This window comes from Xiphophorus hellerii, chromosome 22 (genome assembly GCF_003331165.1).
Source record: "Xiphophorus hellerii strain 12219 chromosome 22, Xiphophorus_hellerii-4.1, whole genome shotgun sequence".
Taxonomy (NCBI): domain Eukaryota; kingdom Metazoa; phylum Chordata; class Actinopteri; order Cyprinodontiformes; family Poeciliidae; genus Xiphophorus; species Xiphophorus hellerii.
The window spans coordinates 8,155,028-8,175,897 of NC_045693.1; the positions used below are offsets into that span (position 1 = coordinate 8,155,028).

A 20,870-nucleotide genomic window follows, 5' to 3' on the forward strand; every position below is an offset into this window, starting at 1 on the left:
CACTTGAAATAAAACAAAACTAACTTACAAGTAACTTTCCAGCAAGTTATAGGAGCTTATTTTAAGTGCATGGTTCCTTAATATTGAATTGAAAGAAAAGTACTAGATTATTAACTTAGCGCATTAGTGATTTTGCTAACTTAGAAAATATTTTATGTTTGCTGTGCCCACCACTGTACATTTATTTATATTAATTACTGGAAATTACATTAACTCATTGCTCCTGAATCTCCAAACAGAGGTAACGACTATCTAATAGAGGTAACATATTGACCCTTAAGAGATATGCCACCAAACCAATTTTTTATCACAATGAGGAAAGTGAGCATGAATCATTTTCTAGAAGATAAACGTCATAATAAGCCTGAAATCATTTGTTTTGAAAGAAAAAAAACAAAACATGACCAAACCTCCACATGCTAATCTCTTCAAGTACGCACCAGGTCTGTGAAAATGCTGCGGTGATCGTGATAGGGTGGGAGTGTAACCATGGCGATTATACACCGGGGACCCTATGGAGCCTTGACTGGTGGATCTTTGGAGAATGCGGTCCCTCCTGTCGTAAAAACTCTGTCACACATGCACAGATTGGGAAATGTTTTATTGAGATCATTCACATTGTAATTCACAGAGCGAACGGAAACGACTGGCTCACCTCAGCTGATGGGGTTGGCGACATGTTTCTTGACGACTTGAAAAATAAAGCAAACAGTTCTGATTCAGAACAGCTGTTTTTTGTTTGTTTTTTTATAACAAAGAATAAATATAATTTATATTTCCTTTTTCATTCAGTGAGTAATTGTTTCATAACTTTCATAACAATGTTCATTGGAAGATGTCTTACCTTATCATCGGGCATCGGGGAACGTTCCCGTCTAGCAGAGTGGAGCTGAGCAAAACAAAACAGTTGTCTCAAGGAAAAAATAAATTTCTTTGCTCATCTTTACCAGCGTACTAGATATTTTGGTGTGCATTTAGCAGAAGAAGAAGCATGCAGATATTGTATTTACCTCTCCCACACACTCTCGTCTCTCATCTTTCTCGTCCAGGGCGGTTGTGTACATAGGTTCGTACGTGATAAGATCGGGGCGCTCAATGTCATAAATGGCTTTGACTTTTGGAATGGCAGCTAGGTCTCTGTAATCAAGGATCTCATTGTCTACTTTTGCCTAGGGAGACAAATATGCAAACACACACAAGAATAAAGGGAGATTATTGAGATTTGAAACTCTATCTAAATATATTTAGACATGCACAGCATGTCAGCGGGAGTTTCTCACATAGATGGTGTGACCCGGTGAGCCAGGTATGCTTGAACCAGGTCTGGAACAAATGCTCTCAGACGACGACCTCGTAGGCTATGAAATACAAAAACATGAGTAGATTTTTTTTTAAACTATCTGTAAGTCACTCTTTTAACGCAATCCACATCTAGCTGCAATCTGCAAATGCAACTACATTTCAATTCATTAGAATATCACTGAAAAGTTAATTTACTTCACCAAATGAATTAATGTCAAACTCACATACTATATAGGTCCATCACATACAGGGTGACATATTTTAAGCATTTACTTCTGATCATTTCAGTGATTATGGTTTACAGCTAATGAAAAACTAAAATTTTGTTTCTCAGAAAATGTAAACATTACTTAAGAACAACGAAACCAGCAGCACAGAATCTTAACAGTTATACAACAGACATTCATTGACACCCTCACATGAAAAATAAGCCACGAAAAGTCTTTGCAAAAGAAGTTCACTGTTCTCAGAGAGCTGTGTCCAAGCGTACTAACAGGAAAGTTTAGTGGAAGAAAACATGTGGTAGAAAAAAAGTGCAAAAGCATCAGAGATGTTTGCAGTTTAATGTTTATGTGGTATCTGAGGCTCCTTTTGCATGAATTACTGAATCAGTGCAGCGTGGCATGGATGCAATCAGATATGCTGAGGCATTAAGAAAGCCCAGGTGGCCTTGATAGCCTTCAGTTCACCTCCATTGTTGGTTCTGGTGTCCACTAAACAAAGTCAAATTAGTTTTCTATTTAGCCCAGGTAAGACACTTTTGACATTGTCTCTGATTCAGAAGTGGCTTAAGATAAGGAATGTGACAGTAGTAGTAAATGTCTTTTATGTGTGTGGTGGACCTTGTTAATCTCCCCTAAACTCTAGAATCACCTTATTTTACAATTCCCTCAATGCTTCAGCTGTTCCTGTTATTTGTGTAGCTTTCTTTAATAGACCTTTTCCTTCCACTAAACTTTTCGCAGTTTGTTAACAGCCATCTTCTTTAACAATGACCTTTTGTGGCATGCCCTCTGACAATGTACTTGCTTGAAAACTCATAAGCTACCAGAGTTTCTCATTACTTTGTCAGCCATAGCTTTACTGTAACAATACATTTCTATACTGATGGTTTTGTTGATCTAATGAGATATTTATAATTTTCTAAGAAACTGAATTTTGGGTGTCTTATGGTGTTCTAGTTTTTTGGAATGCACTTGTAGATTATTATCCAATCCCCCTGAACAGTTCACATTAGGCTAGTTGAATGAGCAATGAAGGGGGAACCACCTTATATCTTACAGCAAGGTTGCCCAAATCCAGTCCAGGGGAGCTGCAATTCTGCAACTTTCAAATGCATCTCTGCTCCAACCCATCTGAATCTAAAGAATGGTTCATTGCAACGTTTTGATTCAGCTGTGTTGCAGCAGGGATGTGTTTAAAAGTTGCAAGACATAATAGTTGGTCTTCTGCACTCCAGTCTTAAAGTAACCTAAGCTACTTAATACTAACATGTCATCTCATGATTAGTTCATTCATTTGCAAATTTTGCAAAGTGAATGAGTGCTTTAGCTCTGCGGTTTGATGATCTAAAGAGCCTCATGCTTGGAGATGAGAAAGCTGAATGGCGGCGGCAGTGGCAGGTCTGAATCAGATGAGTTTTGGGTAAATGGAGGTTTTGTAAAAAATTACTCAAAACTCAAAAGTTTTCTCCTCCACCAAATGTGTGCCTCTTTGTCTCATCATGCAGCGGAGAAGTGAAGAAGGTTAAGTCTGCACTGAATGGCTGAGCCAGAGAGCGGGCACTGCAGGCTGTCTCCAGCAGGTGGCAGTATGTAGTGATCTGGGTCCTTAATGTATGTGGTGGAAATACAGAATGATGCCATCTGATAGCCAATACTGAATACAGTACCTGCCTTTCTGTTTGTTGGAGGAATAAGAGGGACGGAAGCAACAGCTGTGGAGGAAGGGAGAGGGGGAGGTTCACAGTGCCTCTTCTGCCCAAGACCAGTTCACACACACACACACACACACACCCACATGTAAATATGAACAAACAAACACACGCACACAGCCTCGACAGTGCCCAAGCAGGCAAATTATTTTAACCACAGACGGTTAAAGTTTAACAAGTCCATCCAGGGAACGACAAGAGAGCAGGTTGAGCTTGTTACACATTCTTAATCTCTACCTTTTCCTGGAAAATAATGTCAAGAGGGCTAAACAGAAAGGCAACAGGAAGTGGCATATAAATAATTCCCAAATTCCTACCCGTTCTCTGTGTCTCTCCTCTGTTCTGGTGGTGTTCTTGCACCCAGGATGCCACACTGTTGAGCCTTGGAAGCAAGATGGAAGGCAATTATGTAAGCCCATAATTCAAAGAATTATTATCAATCATCATTAAAAGCCAAATCTGTGCCAAATAAAGAACCAATATTCATGAACTCTACAAATTCTGACAAGAATGTTGATCAAATATTCCTCCTTCAACAATTATGTGGGAAAATTGTTGATAGATGCACATGTGTTTTATTTCACTAAAAATAAATGTATGGATGAGTTTCTCAAGATCTTGCTGGGATATTAGTCCTTTGACCTTAGAAATGTTCTTCAGGTGATAGAAGGCCGACTTTGTAATTGTCTTTATTTGTCTCTGAAATTTCAGGTGTTGGGTAGGTTAGGTTTAGTCTATATAAATTAATTAAAAATACATTTAAATCAATGGAAAGTCTTTGTGGAGATAGAAAGATATGCATAAAATATACCCATATGGACATACACTTTTAATTTTTAAATTACCAATTTGTTGATAAATGCTACTTAAGTTAAAATAAGACAAATTAGGCATGTGGAGAATGAATCGCATTATTTGTAGCTTAATTCTTATTGGAGAAACTGGAGTAGAAAGGTAACAACTATCACATGAAACAACCTCTTACATTTATAGGCATGTGTATTATTTCCTATTTCAAACCCAGTATTAGTGGCTCACCTAAGATTTACTTAAGATCACAAAAGTAAATTTAGGTACACTCACCTTGCAGATACATCTCTTCTCCCTCTGTGAACATCTGATTGCACCTGCTGCATCTCGCACAGCTGGGGTGGTAGTGTTTATCTCCTGCCTGAAAAATACAGAGCACAAAACTCAAAACACAAAACTCAAAAAAAAAAAAAGACTTGACTTCACATGGAAATGAAGAACAATGGAGCCTACAGAAAGCCAAGCAGAGACTTCCAGGCTATAAAGCCAGGTGCTCCACCTGCTTCCTGTTACATTTCTTCCTCCTTCCAAGATCCAGGTTACTCTTAATGTATCACACTTCCTTTAAAGGGGATGATTAATATCACTTTACATACTGCACTCAAGCATGATGACCCACAAAAATGCTGACTTTGTTCAAAATGTGACCTCCACGACATCCACCCACTTGACGGTCAACCTGCCTTTCAAAAACCCGCTTTGAGCAAACTTACAAAACGCAACGCAATAAAAAGATAGGATAGCTGGAGAGTCTAAATTTCCTTCCACTCAGATGTGGCACTTTGCATGCAAAGTGCTCCATTATAAAAGCTAGTGCGAGTTTGACCACGGATGATAAATAGCCAAATTAAATACAGCCTGCAGGATAACAACTCTGTGTAACATTTCAGCCTGCAAGTGGCCACTTAGTGATATGCATAGTATTTGCATTTTACTGCATAAAAAAGTTCAATTGTCTGTGCTATTGCTATCCAGTTTATGGCCTGACTCAAATTTCCTTTTCAGCATAAAAATAAAATTGATGTTGTGAATAAGGAACTGCTTTTTCTTATATGATCGTGGTGGCTTCATAAAGTATAAAGTGCTCCTGTTTGCCTCCGATGGGTTACTATTGCTGCGCAGACAGATAGTCAGTGCCTAAACATGTTAACAATTACACAAACACAGCTCACACCATATGAAGCTTAAGCCCAGAGTTTCATAAGAGTCGCACGACATACAGAATTAATAAATAATCACATCCTAAATGTCAGAGGACATTCGTTGGGTGGGTTTATGTAATAATTATGCAATTTGTGGCAATGAAAACTTGTAGAGTGCATGCCACTGGAGTTACAAAATCTGCAAAGAATTAATATTTTACATGCATAAAGTCATGTAAAAGAGTCTGCTTGGATGGATGCTGAAGAGATTACACATCAGGGATTACAAACTACATTTCACAATTCTGCTCTGTGCAACATTTTATACTGGAAGCAGAGCAGCTTAATATATGCAAATTCTCCATCTATTTCAGTGCAAAACATGTAAATATGCATATTCCAAACAACATTATGTACGTTCAAGAATATTCCTGTAGCAGTTTTAAGTAAAAACATTGTGCCTTTGTATTCTTACCTTAGGCAGGCTCACAAAGGAGTAAGATGAGGTTAATAATTTGTTCCCAGAACCATGATAGATGGCTGCACAGAGAGTGCACAAGGACACATCTTCCTTTTGTATGGAGCCTATCAGCCGTATGCAGGGTGTGCTCTGTGTGCAGTTTCTTACCTCTAACACCTTCCCCGTGATGAACTGATGACACGCCTCACACTGAACTCCAAAATGGATCTGGTAGTCCTTCTCGCAGTAGGGGGCGCCATCCCTATAAAGAGGAGCGAGATAAATCCAATCCAGGATCCAGACATACTGTCACAATGCACGGCTGGGTCTGAGCAGGAGGCATGTTGAGAGACCAGCTGCTTACTTGCTGATGTACTCCCCGGTCAGCACTTTGCCACAGGCCTTACACTTAAAGCAGCCCAGATGCCACTGTCTGTCCAGCGCCAGAAGAGCCTGACCGTTCTTGATGTCGCGGCCACATCCTGAGCAATCTAGGAAGGCAGAAGGAGTAAAAAGTGCAGTTAATACAAAAGGTTCATTCCTGTCAATAACGCCAATAAAAAAGTGAAACTCATTTATTATGTAGCTATTTTGCACATTTTATACAATTATCTATGTCAAGTGTTTCTTTTTTATTAATTTTGATGATTATGACTTGCAGCTAATAAATTCAGTTGATCAGGCAGGAAGAATATTACACAAATGAAATACTTTTTCTTATCCATACGTCTTATGCCCATGGAAGTCATAAAAAAGACTGCTGACTTGACAGGTGCCCCATAGGCAGTCACCCTCCACAAGGAGGTTAAGGCACCAAAGGGTCACTGGTTGTTCACTAAACGCTGAATCCAAGCAGGTTAATGGAAAGTCGGCTGGAAGGAAAACCACCTCCTTGCTCAACAAATTAGTGGTGATTTAGGGAGTAAAGTCATCTCCTGGTGTTGGTCTACAGTGTTTTATAAACTCCAAAGTCAATGTGGCCATCTACTACAAAACTTTCACTTTTACTGACAACGGAAATGCTGATATCATTCCCCAGCAGGACTTGGCACCCGCACATGATGCCAAACGTAAAAAAAATGTGCTTTAATAAAGACGGTATCACTGTGAGTTTTAGGCTAGGAAATTGGCTTAATTTCTGTGTTGCTGAATTTCAGTTTTTATTTAGCTATATTTATCAAAACACTTAAAATATATAATTCTGTGTGATAACTCTGTATATTCTGTAAGTTTTAAAAATTGACTATATTCTAACTAAGTGAGCAATATTTTGGTTGAATTATAAAATAAATTGACAGTGCCAGAAACAAAAGTTTGGATTCAAGTAAAAGCACGGCTCCATGAGCTGAAAAATTTATCAAGCATGTCAATTCTGACCCGAGACATTAGATGGTGATAGAGTGCAATTAGCAGCAGTCTGACAGTTGCCCCTTCTTATCAACACTCAGGACTGAAAGCTTCATCCATATCCAAGTAGGTTCTTGAGGCAGTGCAAGTGCAAAATGTTGGTTGCCATCTCTTCTTTAATAAATAGAACAACTCAGAGCCAACTGTAAGCACAGAGGAGGATAACTTTGTAAGGCATAACAAGGCTGTGATGATGACGCGAGTAGAATCAGCATGCCTTATTTATAGGTGACCTTGTCTAAAAGCTCTTCAAACGCAAGCAGAGAGACCAGCAGGGGTGGGAGAGGCGAGCAGGAGGGAGAAGCTGGAAGAGGAGGGGTATTTCAGGGCAACGCGTTCCCTGCTCCAGAGGGAAGGAAATGCATGGGTATGAATTATTTAGCAATGCCTGTCTTCGTGTTATACACAAAGAAGAGCTGTGCAGAGAGAGAGCTGGAGGATCCCCTTCAAAAGGTGGACCTCTGTCATTCCTCTCATTCCTTTGGATTTACTGGAGACTTTCTGGGATATTATGTGGATTGGAAAAGATTCCTTTACATCTGTTTAACATTTGGCTTTAGTTGGTCTTTTATTGCCTGAATAAGCAGCTTATGACTGCAGATTGTTGCTAAAATTCCACCATTTTAAACTTTCAAGAAAGTTGTCTACAGTGACTATACAAAGTATTCACTTCCTTGTATGTTTTACTCTTTTTATTTTTTTTATAAATAGACAAAAATATGTGGGTTTTTTACTGTAGGAAGTATTGAAAAAAAGGGAACGTTATGACTTCATCAGATGGGTTTTAATTTTTATTCCTATGATAATGAACACAGCAAACAACCAATAGCAATTATTCCAAAACCATCTGGACATCTAATTAGAGATTACGAATACTTTAATCATATTTGTGTGGACAAAATCCTCAACTTCCTAAAACGTCTTTTTAATTTGTGAATGAATGCGGGTTAATCCCTTTTAATTGCATGAAGTCCTGTGGTTAATTGTGATTAAAAATTGTAATCATTTCACGCTCCCTTGTATTTGTATTGCCTCTCAAAATATTGATGCCCTTTAAACTGTTCCACATTTTGTGATTCTCTCTCTGTTAGGTAATTACTATATGTCATCTTACAGCTGGCAACAACTTATTGAACCCTTACTGATAAAGAGTAACTCACTTCTTAAACAGCTTTGTAAAAAAAAAAACATGCTGACTGTGGAGAAGATGTTAGTCTGTCTAAGAAGGGTGAAATCATTGGCATTCATCAGAGAAAACATCTAAAGAGATTGCAATACAGACTAAAACTGGGTTGAGATCTATTCAATGCATTATCAAAAATGGAAGGAAAGTGGGGAACCATCGTCTTCCAGGAAGAAATTTGGTCAGGAATAAATTGTGATTAATCGTGATTGCCGATTGCTTAAAAAATAGGAACCATAAGAAGTCCTATTTGCAGTTTACCACAGGCCATGAAGGAGACAGTAGACATGTGGAAGCAGGTGCTCTAGTCAGATGAGTCCATAAATTAACTGTTTGACTTTGTGTAAAACATTATGCCTGGCAGAAAACTAAAACTACGTTTCACTCAGAGTACAATATCACCACTGCGACAAATGGTGGTGGCTGCATCATGCTTTGGGATGCTTTTTTTTCTGCAGGAAGGTTATTGTGGGGAAATTTCAGAAGAAACACTGTTAGAGCCAGGAAAAGAATAGACACTAGAGTGAAGGTTCACCTTCCAGAAAAATAACACCTCTACATCTGCAGTCAACTATACGATTGAATACTTGAGATTAAGGCGTCTGAAATATAGAAATTGTCTTACCATTTGTTGTGTTTTATGTTTGTTCATTTAGTTTTTTACCAAAGTCTTTACCAATGGTTGCTAAAATTGGGAAAACCCATATCATTTTTCTTTAACTTCATAAAGACCTACCACTACCTTAACAAAATGTAATATTTACATGATTTTGACATGTAAATAATTCGTAACAGCCTGAAAAGCCGTTAAAAAGACTGGTAAACAGCTACATTAAAAGTCATGGTGCAACATACTAGTTACTCCACGCTTTCCAGCCTCAAGTGAAACCAAACATGAGCTTTTGCCAAGATAATTTCCTTCCTGTATTTTCATAAAGCAAAACAATAGCTACTTACTGCTGGAGCCCAGGATGTCCTTCGGTCCAGGAGACATGGGCTCGACGCAGTACTGACACAGGCAGTCCTTCCCGTTGAAGGTCACCCTGTCTCCGGCCGGGAACGGTCGTCTGTCAGACATCAAGTCAAAGAAACAACATGGTGTTGTCGCCCCGTGGCAAGTGTTACAGCTTATTAGTAATGGGTTACAGGGCTGAAGATGACAGGGCTCTCTGATGAAGATGTGTGTCAACACTGAGCGCCTGAGTAGGACATTCAGTCAGACAACGTACAGAAACGACACATGGCATGCTGCTGCACGCTGTCAACTGGGATTCCCACTAGTCTCATTTTAGTTCATCACAACAAATCAGTCTGTGCATCATGGGCGTGGTCACCGGCTATCCTTGAAATCTGATTGGTCACCCTGCCTGACCACACCCACCACAGCTGCCAATTAGTTTGTACTGTGCATTGAATAAATGTTTTCATTGACTAAAAGGTGCGCATTATTTTTATTTTATTCATTTATGTAGAAATTTATTGAACTTACTTGACTTTATCTTTAGTTTATAGATCGGAAAACCTGTTTGTGGTTATTTTATATTATTTATATGACATTATTCCTCTGTTTATTTTTTTTCTATAGATTAATCTGATAATACTTATTGTGCTGAAGATCTTTCTACGTAATGTTATTTGTTTGAAATAAAGTACAATATAAACAATTAAATACTGTGTACAGATCAGCGTTTCGTCTACACTGTCAGTAGATGACAGAAATGATTTTTTGTTGATTTTTTTTAATATGCGACATTACATATTATTTTACATTTACATAAAAATCCAGGAGATAATAGGCAAGTCACTAATTTCTGTGCCTAATCCCATTAGCAGGTTGATGTATATGACGTTTAATAAGAAAAATAAAAAGCAGCCTCCATACTGCAAAAAACAAACGAAAAAAAATCTTCATAAAGGAGAAAAGGGGATAATTAACCAGCAATTTGTAATCGATAACAGTTCAGTAATTTTGACATTAAGTTGATAAGTTTAATAGAGCTAGCACAACGGCGTTAAAAAAAAGAGTTGTATACTCTTCTGTTTAGCTAAGCTATGCTAAGCTAAACAGGCTAATCATGTGACAAGAAAATAAGCCCGCTAAACAGATTCATGCGTTTTGTTTGGGTAAATACATGGTTATGTTATTCAAGTTTTCTTCCACTGTTCATTGTAAGTCTGCAGTGTATTTAGATGAAATTAAAATTTTAGCGTGCCACCCTTGTCTGGCCCCTTAATAAAAAAACAATAATAATCTAGACACGCCCCTGCTGTGCATGATGTGATTCTCACTGAACTGGAATCTATATGAAATGTTTCTGAAATCCACGTTACGTTTGCAGAGATATTCAAGTCATGGCTTTAGCAGACGCCTTACTTGCATATGGTGCAGACGAAGCAGGAAGGATGATAAGTTTTGCCCAGGGCGGTGACGACTTCTCCCTCGACAAAGTCCCCGCACCCGTTGCAGCGGGTGCCGTGCATGCGTTGGTAGTCGAGCATGCACAGATATTCCCCATTCTTCATGAAGAAGCCCCCCTGGGCGAGGTCACAGCCGCACACTGTACATGACACATACATTTGTTCTCATTTAGTCCTTTGCCAATATCTCTCATTAAAGTCACCCAACCTCTCCACGCACCGGTGGCTTTGTTGAGAGGCTCACCCAGTGTGTGAAATAGCTGCTGACTAAAAGGTCACAGGAAAATACATCTAACTGCTTTCTGTATTGCAGTGGGAAGCAAAACATAAAAGTGTTCAATCCTTTGATTATAAGGGCACAACTAAAACAAAATGAACTAATAATTTAGCTCAGGAAAGCCACGTTGATTTGTTTTGCTGATAACTGGTTTTGAATAATGTGCCAAATCTTCAGTCTCCAACAAGTTTCCTTCAATTCAAATGTAACCTTGTAGTCTGCACAAACATGAAAGACTGAAATAACTAGAGATGTTATGTGAAGGATGACAAAGAATGAGAAATGTGATGTGATCTTGAATTCAGCTCCAACTTTGTAAAAATAAGTAACTTATCTGCCCTGATCTAATCATTTAATGAAGGAAAATGTTGAATTCAAGCAATTAAATAAAATTTCAAAACAGTTTATTATAAGCATTTGAAGATCTAGAGGTAAAATAAATTTCACCACAACTTACACATTTAGTTACAACTTTAGTCGGGTTTGGTTTTGGTGGCTGATAAAGGCTTTTCAGTTTTTAATAAACTTTTAACAAGTAGTTTTCTATTGGCCAGAAAATTTGTGAAGATTCAACAAAAGCTTCCATCATGACCCATGTGCTTCATTTATAGACCTGTAATTTTAAAACCTTTGTGGACCGCTTAATGTTAAATATCATTCTTACGTAAACGGACAACACTAAGTCCTGAGGATGAATGGAGAGGGTGACGAAAGGAATCATCTTTAATTGCATTAGAGTCCAGAGATGATGAGATTACTGACATAACTGAGTCCAAAAGAAAACCAGCGCCAGAGACGTGGTGGCTTCAGACTTTGAGCTCCGGCTGTTTCCACTTTTCATAAGTCTCATACCACTACAGAAATAGTAAACTCAATAAGACGGATTCATGAAATTCCACTGAAAAAGATTTAGGGGAAACTTGAATTTGTGTGTCAAATGTAGTAAGAGAAAGAAATCAAAGATGTCATGTTTGGTTTATTTCTAAAATGACGTGGCTTCAGCTTCATCCTATAGATTTGTCGGGCAACAGAGAATAAAGTTAAAACTAGGACTAAGACAGTGCCCATTAAAGCTATTCTCTTGTCCCCTTTGAGAATCATTAACCCCGACCAAAAGACAGAATTAGCACTAATCTCATCGTTGGACAATGTTATTCTGAGCCCATGGTGAGCTAAGCTAACTCTATAACAGTGTTTAAGTCACCGATTAACAATAAAGGTTCAACAGGGATAGTTCAGGTCAAAATAGGGCTGCCTGATTAGCAAAGTGAGCCTGCATTATGCATGTGCCAGAATGCCAAAGGCATGCAGTAACAGGGCTGAATCCATGTGGATAATAATGATTACATGTTGAAGTTTGGATGGCATCTTAATTAGATGTAAAAAGTGAAGATACCTCATTTAACCTTATTATAGAATGCTACAAAGTTACAATTTACAGTGCAGTGAAAGTATTCATAACACATGACCTCTTTCACATTTTCTCATGTATCATCTATAAACTTTCTAATAATTTGAATAGTGTGGAATATATTTAAGACTCCACATCACCCTGAGGATACCAGAGTGGTGAAAGTATCATGCCGTGGGAATGCTTTTCTTTATCAAGTACGGGAAGGCTGGTTAGAGTTGATAGGAAGATGAATGGAGCTAAAAACAAGAGAACATTTCTTAGAGTCTGCAAAAGACTTGCCCCAGACCCAATTTGAGTCTGGGGCAGAAGTTTATCAAATGCACACCATTTACAAAAAAAAAAATGTAAAGTTTGAATTATCTATTTCTTTGTAATTCATACTTATACTAAGTTTTTTTTCCATATCAAATACAAATAAATTACATCATTATCTGTGTTGTAACATTACAAAGTATGGAAGAGTTCAAGGAATATGTAGTAGTTTCCCAAAGAACTGTAGGGATTCTTATCCTGTCCCATTCTGCTTATCCTAATACAACTGTGACTGTTACAGGAATGTAAACAAATACATATTTTACTTGTAGCAACATTCTTTACACATCTTACCATTAACTTTGTACTCCATATAATTATATAAAATATATGTCTGCTACATGAGTAGTCAGTATCTACTATTGGCACTTCAGCTACAAATTTTCACACAACTCCCACAGTTTTATTTATATATTTAAAAAAAAGTCCAAGCTGTTTCATTTCTTGAATTGTAGAGAGACAACATGTTCATCCATCATCAGGAATATTAGGTTTCTCAAATCTGAATTAAGGCTGAGACAATCTTACAAGCAACATCAAATGAACACATAAAAAATTAAATATTAGTTACTTAAATCAGTACATTAGTGATAATAGCTTCCCGTTACAAAATGTTATTTTTTTTACCTTTACAGGTGAAACACTTCAGGTGAAAGTGTTTGTTCTGCACCCGGAGGACCTCACCCTTACATGGCTCCCCGCACTTGTAGCACTGAATCAGGGGCTTCTCGCTGGAGTGGTGGTGTGTGTCCTGGGTATGAGACACTGCAGCAGATGGAAAAATAAGCGTTACTACTGGCTCGGTTAATATGACCTTGTTCATCTGAGAAGGAACTGAATCCAACTTCTAAGAGCCTGTCAGAGTAAAAAAAAAAAAAAGTGAGTGGGACAGAGCAACTCTGGGTTTCTGGCCAGACAGACTCTCTAGAGACAACCCAAATATAGAGTGTCTTGATCAGCGGAGGACAACGTGTCAAATTGCAAAGGAGAGAAAGGCTTTGGAAATGATGCTGTAAAAAGGTATTGATAAAGTCGTTTCCACTATTTAAATTAAAGTACTTTCACCCTCAAAGGAAAGCATCAATTATATTTATGACCCATTACCATTCATGATTAGCTTCCCATGTTTTTAAAGAGCAAGCATCTCAGATAATTGAGAATAAAAAGGTGTACAGTGCTGAGAGCAGAAACAAAGCTCAGCACAAAAAGTTAAAACAAGAGCGAATGCTGTAATTAAATATGATTCTAAGTAAAACCTGCAACTTGTGACAGAAACATAGGCAGCATCAAGAAACTGAGTATAATCTAGATTTTGACAGATTATATGAAAGCATAAGATAACAAAAAGGAAGATGACAACAGACAGAAAGTAAAGGAAACTGCAAGAAAAAAGCTGCTTTTAATTTGAGAAAACCAGTGGGATTTGCTAACTTTTTTGGTGCTATTATATTCTTGCAAAGTAATGATTAATCTCTGTTTTATGTGTTCAAACTCATATGGAGCCAGTTCCATTCATCCATCAACTTCTTCTTTATCCAGGATCATTTTCTTAATCTGAAAATGTTTGGAAAATCTTTCAGAAATCTCAGAGGGAAGAAACCTCTGATGTTTCTGAGATTTATGTTTATTCTCCCAGTGAATAAACCTAAATACTTCTGCTATCCTAACTGAACTAACTGAAAACACAGCATTTTCAGACAGATTTGTTTTTTTTTTAATCAAATCCATAATCATGTTGTCTTTGTTTTAAAATATCATAGAAACCCTGTTTCCCAGCAACTCCTCTCAAACTCATGCAGCATGACATCACATCTGCTCCTTACATAAATAATGAATGACCGCTCATGGCAGGAAAGCTAGAAAAAAACTGTTCTTATATCTTCTTTTGTTTTTAAAGGAGAAAATCCAGATTTAAGATTCTTTGCTTGGCATTTGTACAGCAAGAAAATAAGGCAAGGCTAAAAGGGAGGTGAGAATAAGCAGGGAGATAACTAAAATGAAAAAATAAAACACTGGTTTGCATTATATCTTTGTGGCATTTTAGCAATCTGCAAGAAAATGGGATTACATCTGTATTAGCAAGTCAAAGGTTTACTAAACCAACTAATATGAAGCATTTTTTATGCTTCTCTGCTTTCATAATATGGAATTAAATAAGAGGTTCCAGTATTGACATCATTATAGTCTTTTTACACAGACTTGCTATTATCAGATTGATTCATATTCACAGACAGTACCAGTAGCCTATTTTCTTTATATCAGTGGTATGTTAGCCTGTGGTCCCACCCCATAAAAAGTTTGGTGGTCCCTGACACAGACAGGCACTAATCCCCCTCTACAGTATGCAACTCCTGCTGCAGTGCCGCACTGCACAAAGCATATCAGTGGCCTGAAACCAGCAGATTATTTCATTTTCAAAGTCATTTAACTAGGCATCTTCTTTCACTCATCCTCTCATTTTCTATCTTTACTGTATATTTCAAAGCTGACAACACACCAACAGAGGCTTGCAACATGAAAACACACATCAAAGGATCTTTGCTCTTTCCGCTCTGCAGTGAATCATTAATCTGAAAGGCTAAAATAAGACACCAGTAGAAGGACAGAAATAGCATCATGAACAATCGATGGTTTAACCAAAGGAAGACATTACCCTGGATCACTGATTGCCAGGCCTCGCCTCAGCCTGCATCCCACCTTTACAGCTGCAGTGGCTTCCTGGTTTGATTGCAGTGAAATAACTCACTGCTAAAAAGTTGCAAGTAAATTCTTACAGGCAAAATTACAGTTGCGAGAGTAATCTATTCACAATTAGGAATGAGAGCAGTTGTGAGATAATGAAAAACTGAGAAAGAAGAAGACAAATCCTCAGGAGGGAGACGAGAAGGAAGGCAGGTTACAGTGGGGAGGACCTGTCTCTCTGGTGTCTCTGATGTGATTACACTCAGCAGGACAATGAGTCATCTCTGGGTGAACCAAACTGCTGTGACACTGAATCGAGTGTCTGCAGCTCTGTGTGTCACATCGCACCTCCGTGAACAAAGCACAGACCATCTGGGTGACTGCACTGTGGAAAAATATCTAATCTAACCATTTATAGACCCAATCTACAGGTCACTTTCTTTATAATCAAACTTGACCTTTTTTTGTTTGTTTAAAGGGGACCTATTATGTAAAATAAGCATTTTACATGTTTTTATTCTACCAATTGGGTCTCAACTGCTTCTAAAAACAGCCCAAGAACTTAAAAAAAAACAATCTAGGGTTTTTTTTGACAATAAGTTAATGCTTTTTGGTGTCTAGAAAACAAGGCGTTAAGTCACAATGAATAGCCACGTTACCTAGCAACCCCAGCAGAGTTCCTGCATATTTTACTACTATACAATGGCTGTTGGAAAAGACAAGAGTTTGGCTCTTGACTTACTATCCAGAAACCACTTGCTCAACTGCAAAAACACAAAATCTTACCAGGTAATTTTTGTCTAGTTTCTAGTGCAAAGATTTTAGTAAACTTGAAATAAGGCAAAACTAACTTACAAGCAACTCTTCAGGAAGATATCTGAGCTTATTTTAAGTAAATAATTCCTTAAAATTGATGAAAAACTACTTATTCCATTGGCAGATGATTCCACTTAGAGCAACACATTTTTCACATGTTATAAGTAAAATAATCTGCCAATATAACTAATACTTTTTCATCAATATTAAAAAATCATTTACTTAAAACAAGTTCCTACATCTTCCAGAAAAGGAGGCTCCACTTCTGCTTTTCAAGGCTGTATGCTTGTATAATTACGCCTCTGTTTGCAGTTATTTTCTTGTGTGAGTATAAATGTTGAGTCTGGGGGTGTGTGGCCAGAAGCAGTTTATTTGGATTTGAAGTGACAAATGAGCTAAAACAGCTCATTCTGAAAGGAGCTCAAAATAGGCAGAACTGACCAGAATAAATATCATTATCTAAGAATAATTTGGTGTAAAAAATTTAATAAACATGTTTTGTGTCGTCCATAAACCTATCCTAACCGGTTCAAGGCAGCATGATAGGTCACATTTAAACTATATTTTTACCTCCCACTGGCACAATAACAAAAAATTGATCAATTCCATCAATTTCTTGATTATATACAATGAAGAAATTTAATTCCTTCATAAATCTCCACAAATTATTAAAAATGATTCATTAACAGTTTTGATTGACCGCTTAGTGTTATAAATGTCAAGCAGTTATGATTCAAGCAGAAATATTTAATCCTTCCCACATGTATTATTGGTAAAAAACAGGAAATGCTGAATGTCATGAAAGCACAGCATGCACAGCCGTAATTGGTATAATTGGATCAACAAATAACATCTTCTGCCTCTCTGAGTCTACTTTTCTTATTATTAAGCCTCAAACATGCTTTTCCAGTGCCTGCCCACTGAAGAAACTGGAGATTGAAGCGATATCAAAATTTGCATTTATCTTTTAAAACAGTAAAAATAACGTGCTAAATTTCTCAATGGGTGTGCTGGTCATTTTACCCCTTCACCGTTTAATCTTTTTTGGAGTTTTGTACAGTATGAAAAAGAGCATTGTGCCTCAAGACATTTTGTATTAACCACAAATCAATCAATTTACCCCTTTGACCAATAGTACACCCAAATTTTTACCAATTTGTCCATTTCATGTCCATACTTAAAACATTTAACCAAAGAAATGCTATGAAAACCTCCTGCTAGCCTTTTTGTTTGTTTTGGTTTTGCTAGATAAACTTATTCCTTTACAACTGAAATTGGTGCATGGCTAGAATTAAACATCTAGTCAAGGATGGAACCTATCATACCTGTAAAGTTTGGGTATCGAAGGACCTAAATTGCAAATGTTGCTAGATGTCATTTATCAGTCATATAACCATATTTCCTTGCAGTAGACTGTGAGTATGATGTAAAAAATTTACTTTTTAACCATTGTTAAATCAGGTAGTAGACGTTCACTTGGTTAGTATGAAAAAATGTACAAAACATCCTGCAGTAGATAATACAAAGACTGAAACTGCAAAAGGACAATGAGGTGAAATAATCAGGAACTGTGACATTGGGGTTCATGCAACTTTGAAAACTGATTATTTTAAGTAATTTTCTAGAAACTTCTCTAGTCCACTGAAAGCAAATATGTGAAGAAGAGGGCTGAAGAGGACAAGTGAGTGGGTTAGATATCTAGTTAAATAGCTGTCTTGCTTTCTTTTAGCACTAATTATGTCAAAACATTTGACATTATTGTAATTACGAAAACATATAACTGCCTGTAAGTCACATTTATTTTCAGTAGACTCATTTCCCTTCTCCTTCTAGCTTTGATCTTATGAATCAAGCAATAAGATGTCCATTTTCCTTCTAACAGTTGGGTAATTGACTGTTTTTTCTACCTTGTCATGCACTGAATGCCATTTAGAGGTTTTATGGTGAAAAGTCTTTTCTTTTGCAAGAACCACTTAGCTGGTGAGTCAAACCTTTCATGTAATGCTATTATTTATCCGGTGTTGTAAAAATCTAGGGCAGTGTTGATTTTTTTTTTTTTTGGTTCTCTCTATTTAAAGCATTTCTGCATGGACAAGAAAAAAGGAGCTGACATCATAACAGGTTGATGAGAATCCAAGACAAATGTTGGGATCCTATTTAATGAGGATTTTAAATTAAATCTGTGCTTTTCAAGCTACAGATAAACATTAAAACATATGGCAGAGATTATTTTTCATTTATTTTAAATGTTGCATATCCATGAAACGTATTGTTAAACTTTCTCAGAGAACAGAAATTTCACCATATAAAAATCAAATTCATTTATTAATGATTCTCTATGAGCTTTTGTTGCTCTTATTACACTACAAGGCCATAAATTTGAGGAAATATGTTTTAAAATATGGATTTAGAATGAATCCATTAGTAGATCTCTAGTGGTTCTTGTGATACAGGCAAAGTAGTGCTTTATTTGCTCAAATTTATATGATATAACAGTATGAATAAGTTAGGAAGAAGCACATTAGGCAACCTCAGCACAAAGTGAATTACTGGAGTAAGGAACTGTAAGATTTTCACGGCTCACATTCCTGTTTCTGGTCTGCATGTGTTGGCTCTGCTGACAGAGTTATCTGTCCTGCTTCATCGACACTGGATAAAGTGACAAATCTGAGGATGAACGCACAATGAATACCCAGAGAACCATCCCGCTGACTGAGGGAACAATAACTAACACGGGCCCAGAGAAAGAGGGCTGCCCCCTCAAAAACCCAGCCCCCCAACCCATTTAACCAGAGCCTCGCTGCGTTGGCAGTAATAAATACTGCAGATGATGCCTGAAAGTGTTGAATCCCCTCAGGACAGTATATTTTTATGAAACAAGTACCCCGATTCCAATTGTACAGCCCAGTGGATTGTGGCTATTGACACAAGAGCGCAGGACTTGCTGAAGAGGCTTCAAAATTTGTTGCCTTCATTTCCTGCCATGAGTCCAGAGGAATGCAAAAGCAGGGAGTTGGGAAAATGCACCGGGAGAAGGGGAATTCCATAAAACAAAAAGGCATAAAAATAAGAAGACTTCATAAAATATTCAATTGCTCTTTTCCTTTGTTACTGTTGAAATTGCAGACATAAGAGTTTCCAAATGTATGTCAGTCAGTGTGCGCTTGATGGTTTTTGGGAATTTGTGACCAAAACAAATACACAATTAGAGGGATACAGGCAATCGTCTCCACTCCTTTTGCCCCAGCCAATAATTTTGGTAGCTGTGTCCACTTCATAGGTAATAAAGCAGAGGCAAACAGAGTTTTTACCCCTATAATCATCCAGTTTAAACACTCAGATGGAATATTCCAGATGGAGTCTTCGCTAAGACGAGCATCAAAGAGGCACAAATAAATCCCACCATGATATCCAATTAATATTTCTTCAAGCATGGGTATATGGATGTGTTTGGGGGGGTTAAAAGGGACGGTGGAGCCTTTTATCACCCACATTTGAAAAGGAGCTCTTAACTCCTCCCCCTCCATGAATATGTAAGGCTCTTCTTCTTTCTGCCCTGCCACCAACATCCCAGACAAAGCACTTCAAACACTGGGCAGAAACTGTAGGAGGAGGAGCGGGGACCCTATCAGCCTCCAGCAGATCCCCCCCCTAACACTTAATAAGTAATCCTCTGGGACCTTAGCTTTGAATAATGACCTGCTTTCTATGGTTGAGCACAACAGTGCAGAATTTTAGCCACTAGCAGGTACACAATCATAATAATTTACTGTTGAACAGAGAGAAAGACTTCCGTTATAGCTATTTATCTGAGAGGAGACAATAGCAGCTTCATGAACTGCAGAAGTCGTGATTAAAGAGAAGCTGATAAAGGCCTTGGCTCTTTAATAGCCTGTATTGGCCCCATAGTCTGGTTGTATTTCCTGTGACCAGCTAAGTGAAAAGCTGTTTGTTGACTTGCACAATTGGCAGTTTTGCTCCTTTGTACCTCTGCAATGTTGGTTATTTCAGTCCCAACTTTTTCAAGAGCAAAATAGAACTATCTGCAATGGGACAGGTCACTAACCATGCACCAATTTACAGCTAAAATTTATTTACTAGTCTCTGCTGTAAGCAAATGTGGCTATATGTCTTTAAGAAATAGTATAAAAATATAATGATAAACTATAACCCACAGAACAATATTAGGAGCCTGTACAATTGGAACTGGGAAGCAGAATCCATAAAATATTTAGGGGTCACATTGTCCAAGGATTTTTCCAGGATTTTTGATGTCAACTATGGGCCCCTAATTTCAAATCTGAAATCTCAAATTTATACTTCAGCGTGGAGTCGGTCAGAATAAACATTCTCCCACGGTTCCTGTATCTATTGCAATGTTTACCTATCCTGTTATCAGAAAGGCATTTCATAGAGTGGGAAAGATTAATATCTCAGTATATTTGGCAGGAAAAAAGGCAAGGGTGAGGTATAGAATGCTGCAGTTAAAGAAAGAGAAATTGGACTGGGTCTTCCCAATCTACAGGTCTATTACCATGCAGCTCAGTGTTCTGACCAGTGTTCTGTCTATGTTCTCCATCTTACAATGCAAGGTGGAAAGATTTGGAAGGAACAACAGTGGAAGGAATACCTTTAATATCAGTATTAATGGACAAGGATTTATAAGAGTGGCTGAGTATACCACATGAGTCAATGCTACACACAATGCTGGATT

At 37.6% G+C, this 20,870-nt stretch overlaps 1 protein-coding gene across 14 annotated transcripts in view; it reads right to left on the reverse strand.

Moving 5' to 3' along the window:
* ablim1a (actin binding LIM protein 1a) overlaps window positions 1–20,870 on the reverse strand; it is a 52,906-nt gene that overhangs the window by 11,463 nt on the left and 20,573 nt on the right. For 13 of the 14 annotated variants that reach the window (XR_004337866.1, XR_004337867.1, XM_032553566.1 and 10 more), the window contains exons 2-13: window positions 13,286–13,423; window positions 10,612–10,795; window positions 9,195–9,304; window positions 6,012–6,138; window positions 5,816–5,909; window positions 4,319–4,406; window positions 3,553–3,617; window positions 1,281–1,358; window positions 1,011–1,169; window positions 845–889; window positions 656–691; window positions 441–570 (exon numbers count right to left, since the gene is read on the reverse strand). Coding sequence is in view for 12 of the 14 variants with exons in the window: in XM_032553566.1 (XP_032409457.1) it covers window positions 441–570; window positions 656–691; window positions 845–889; window positions 1,011–1,169; window positions 1,281–1,358; window positions 3,553–3,617; window positions 4,319–4,406; window positions 5,816–5,909; window positions 6,012–6,138; window positions 9,195–9,304; window positions 10,612–10,795; window positions 13,286–13,423 (1,254 nt within the window). In the remaining 2 variants the exon portion in view is untranslated. Of the gene's footprint in view, window positions 1–440; window positions 571–655; window positions 692–844; window positions 890–1,010; window positions 1,170–1,280; window positions 1,359–3,552; window positions 3,618–4,318; window positions 4,407–5,662; window positions 5,777–5,815; window positions 5,910–6,011; window positions 6,139–9,194; window positions 9,305–10,611; window positions 10,796–13,285; window positions 13,424–20,870 lie in introns of those variants that run through there. The other variant, XM_032553568.1, reaches the window with a different exon arrangement.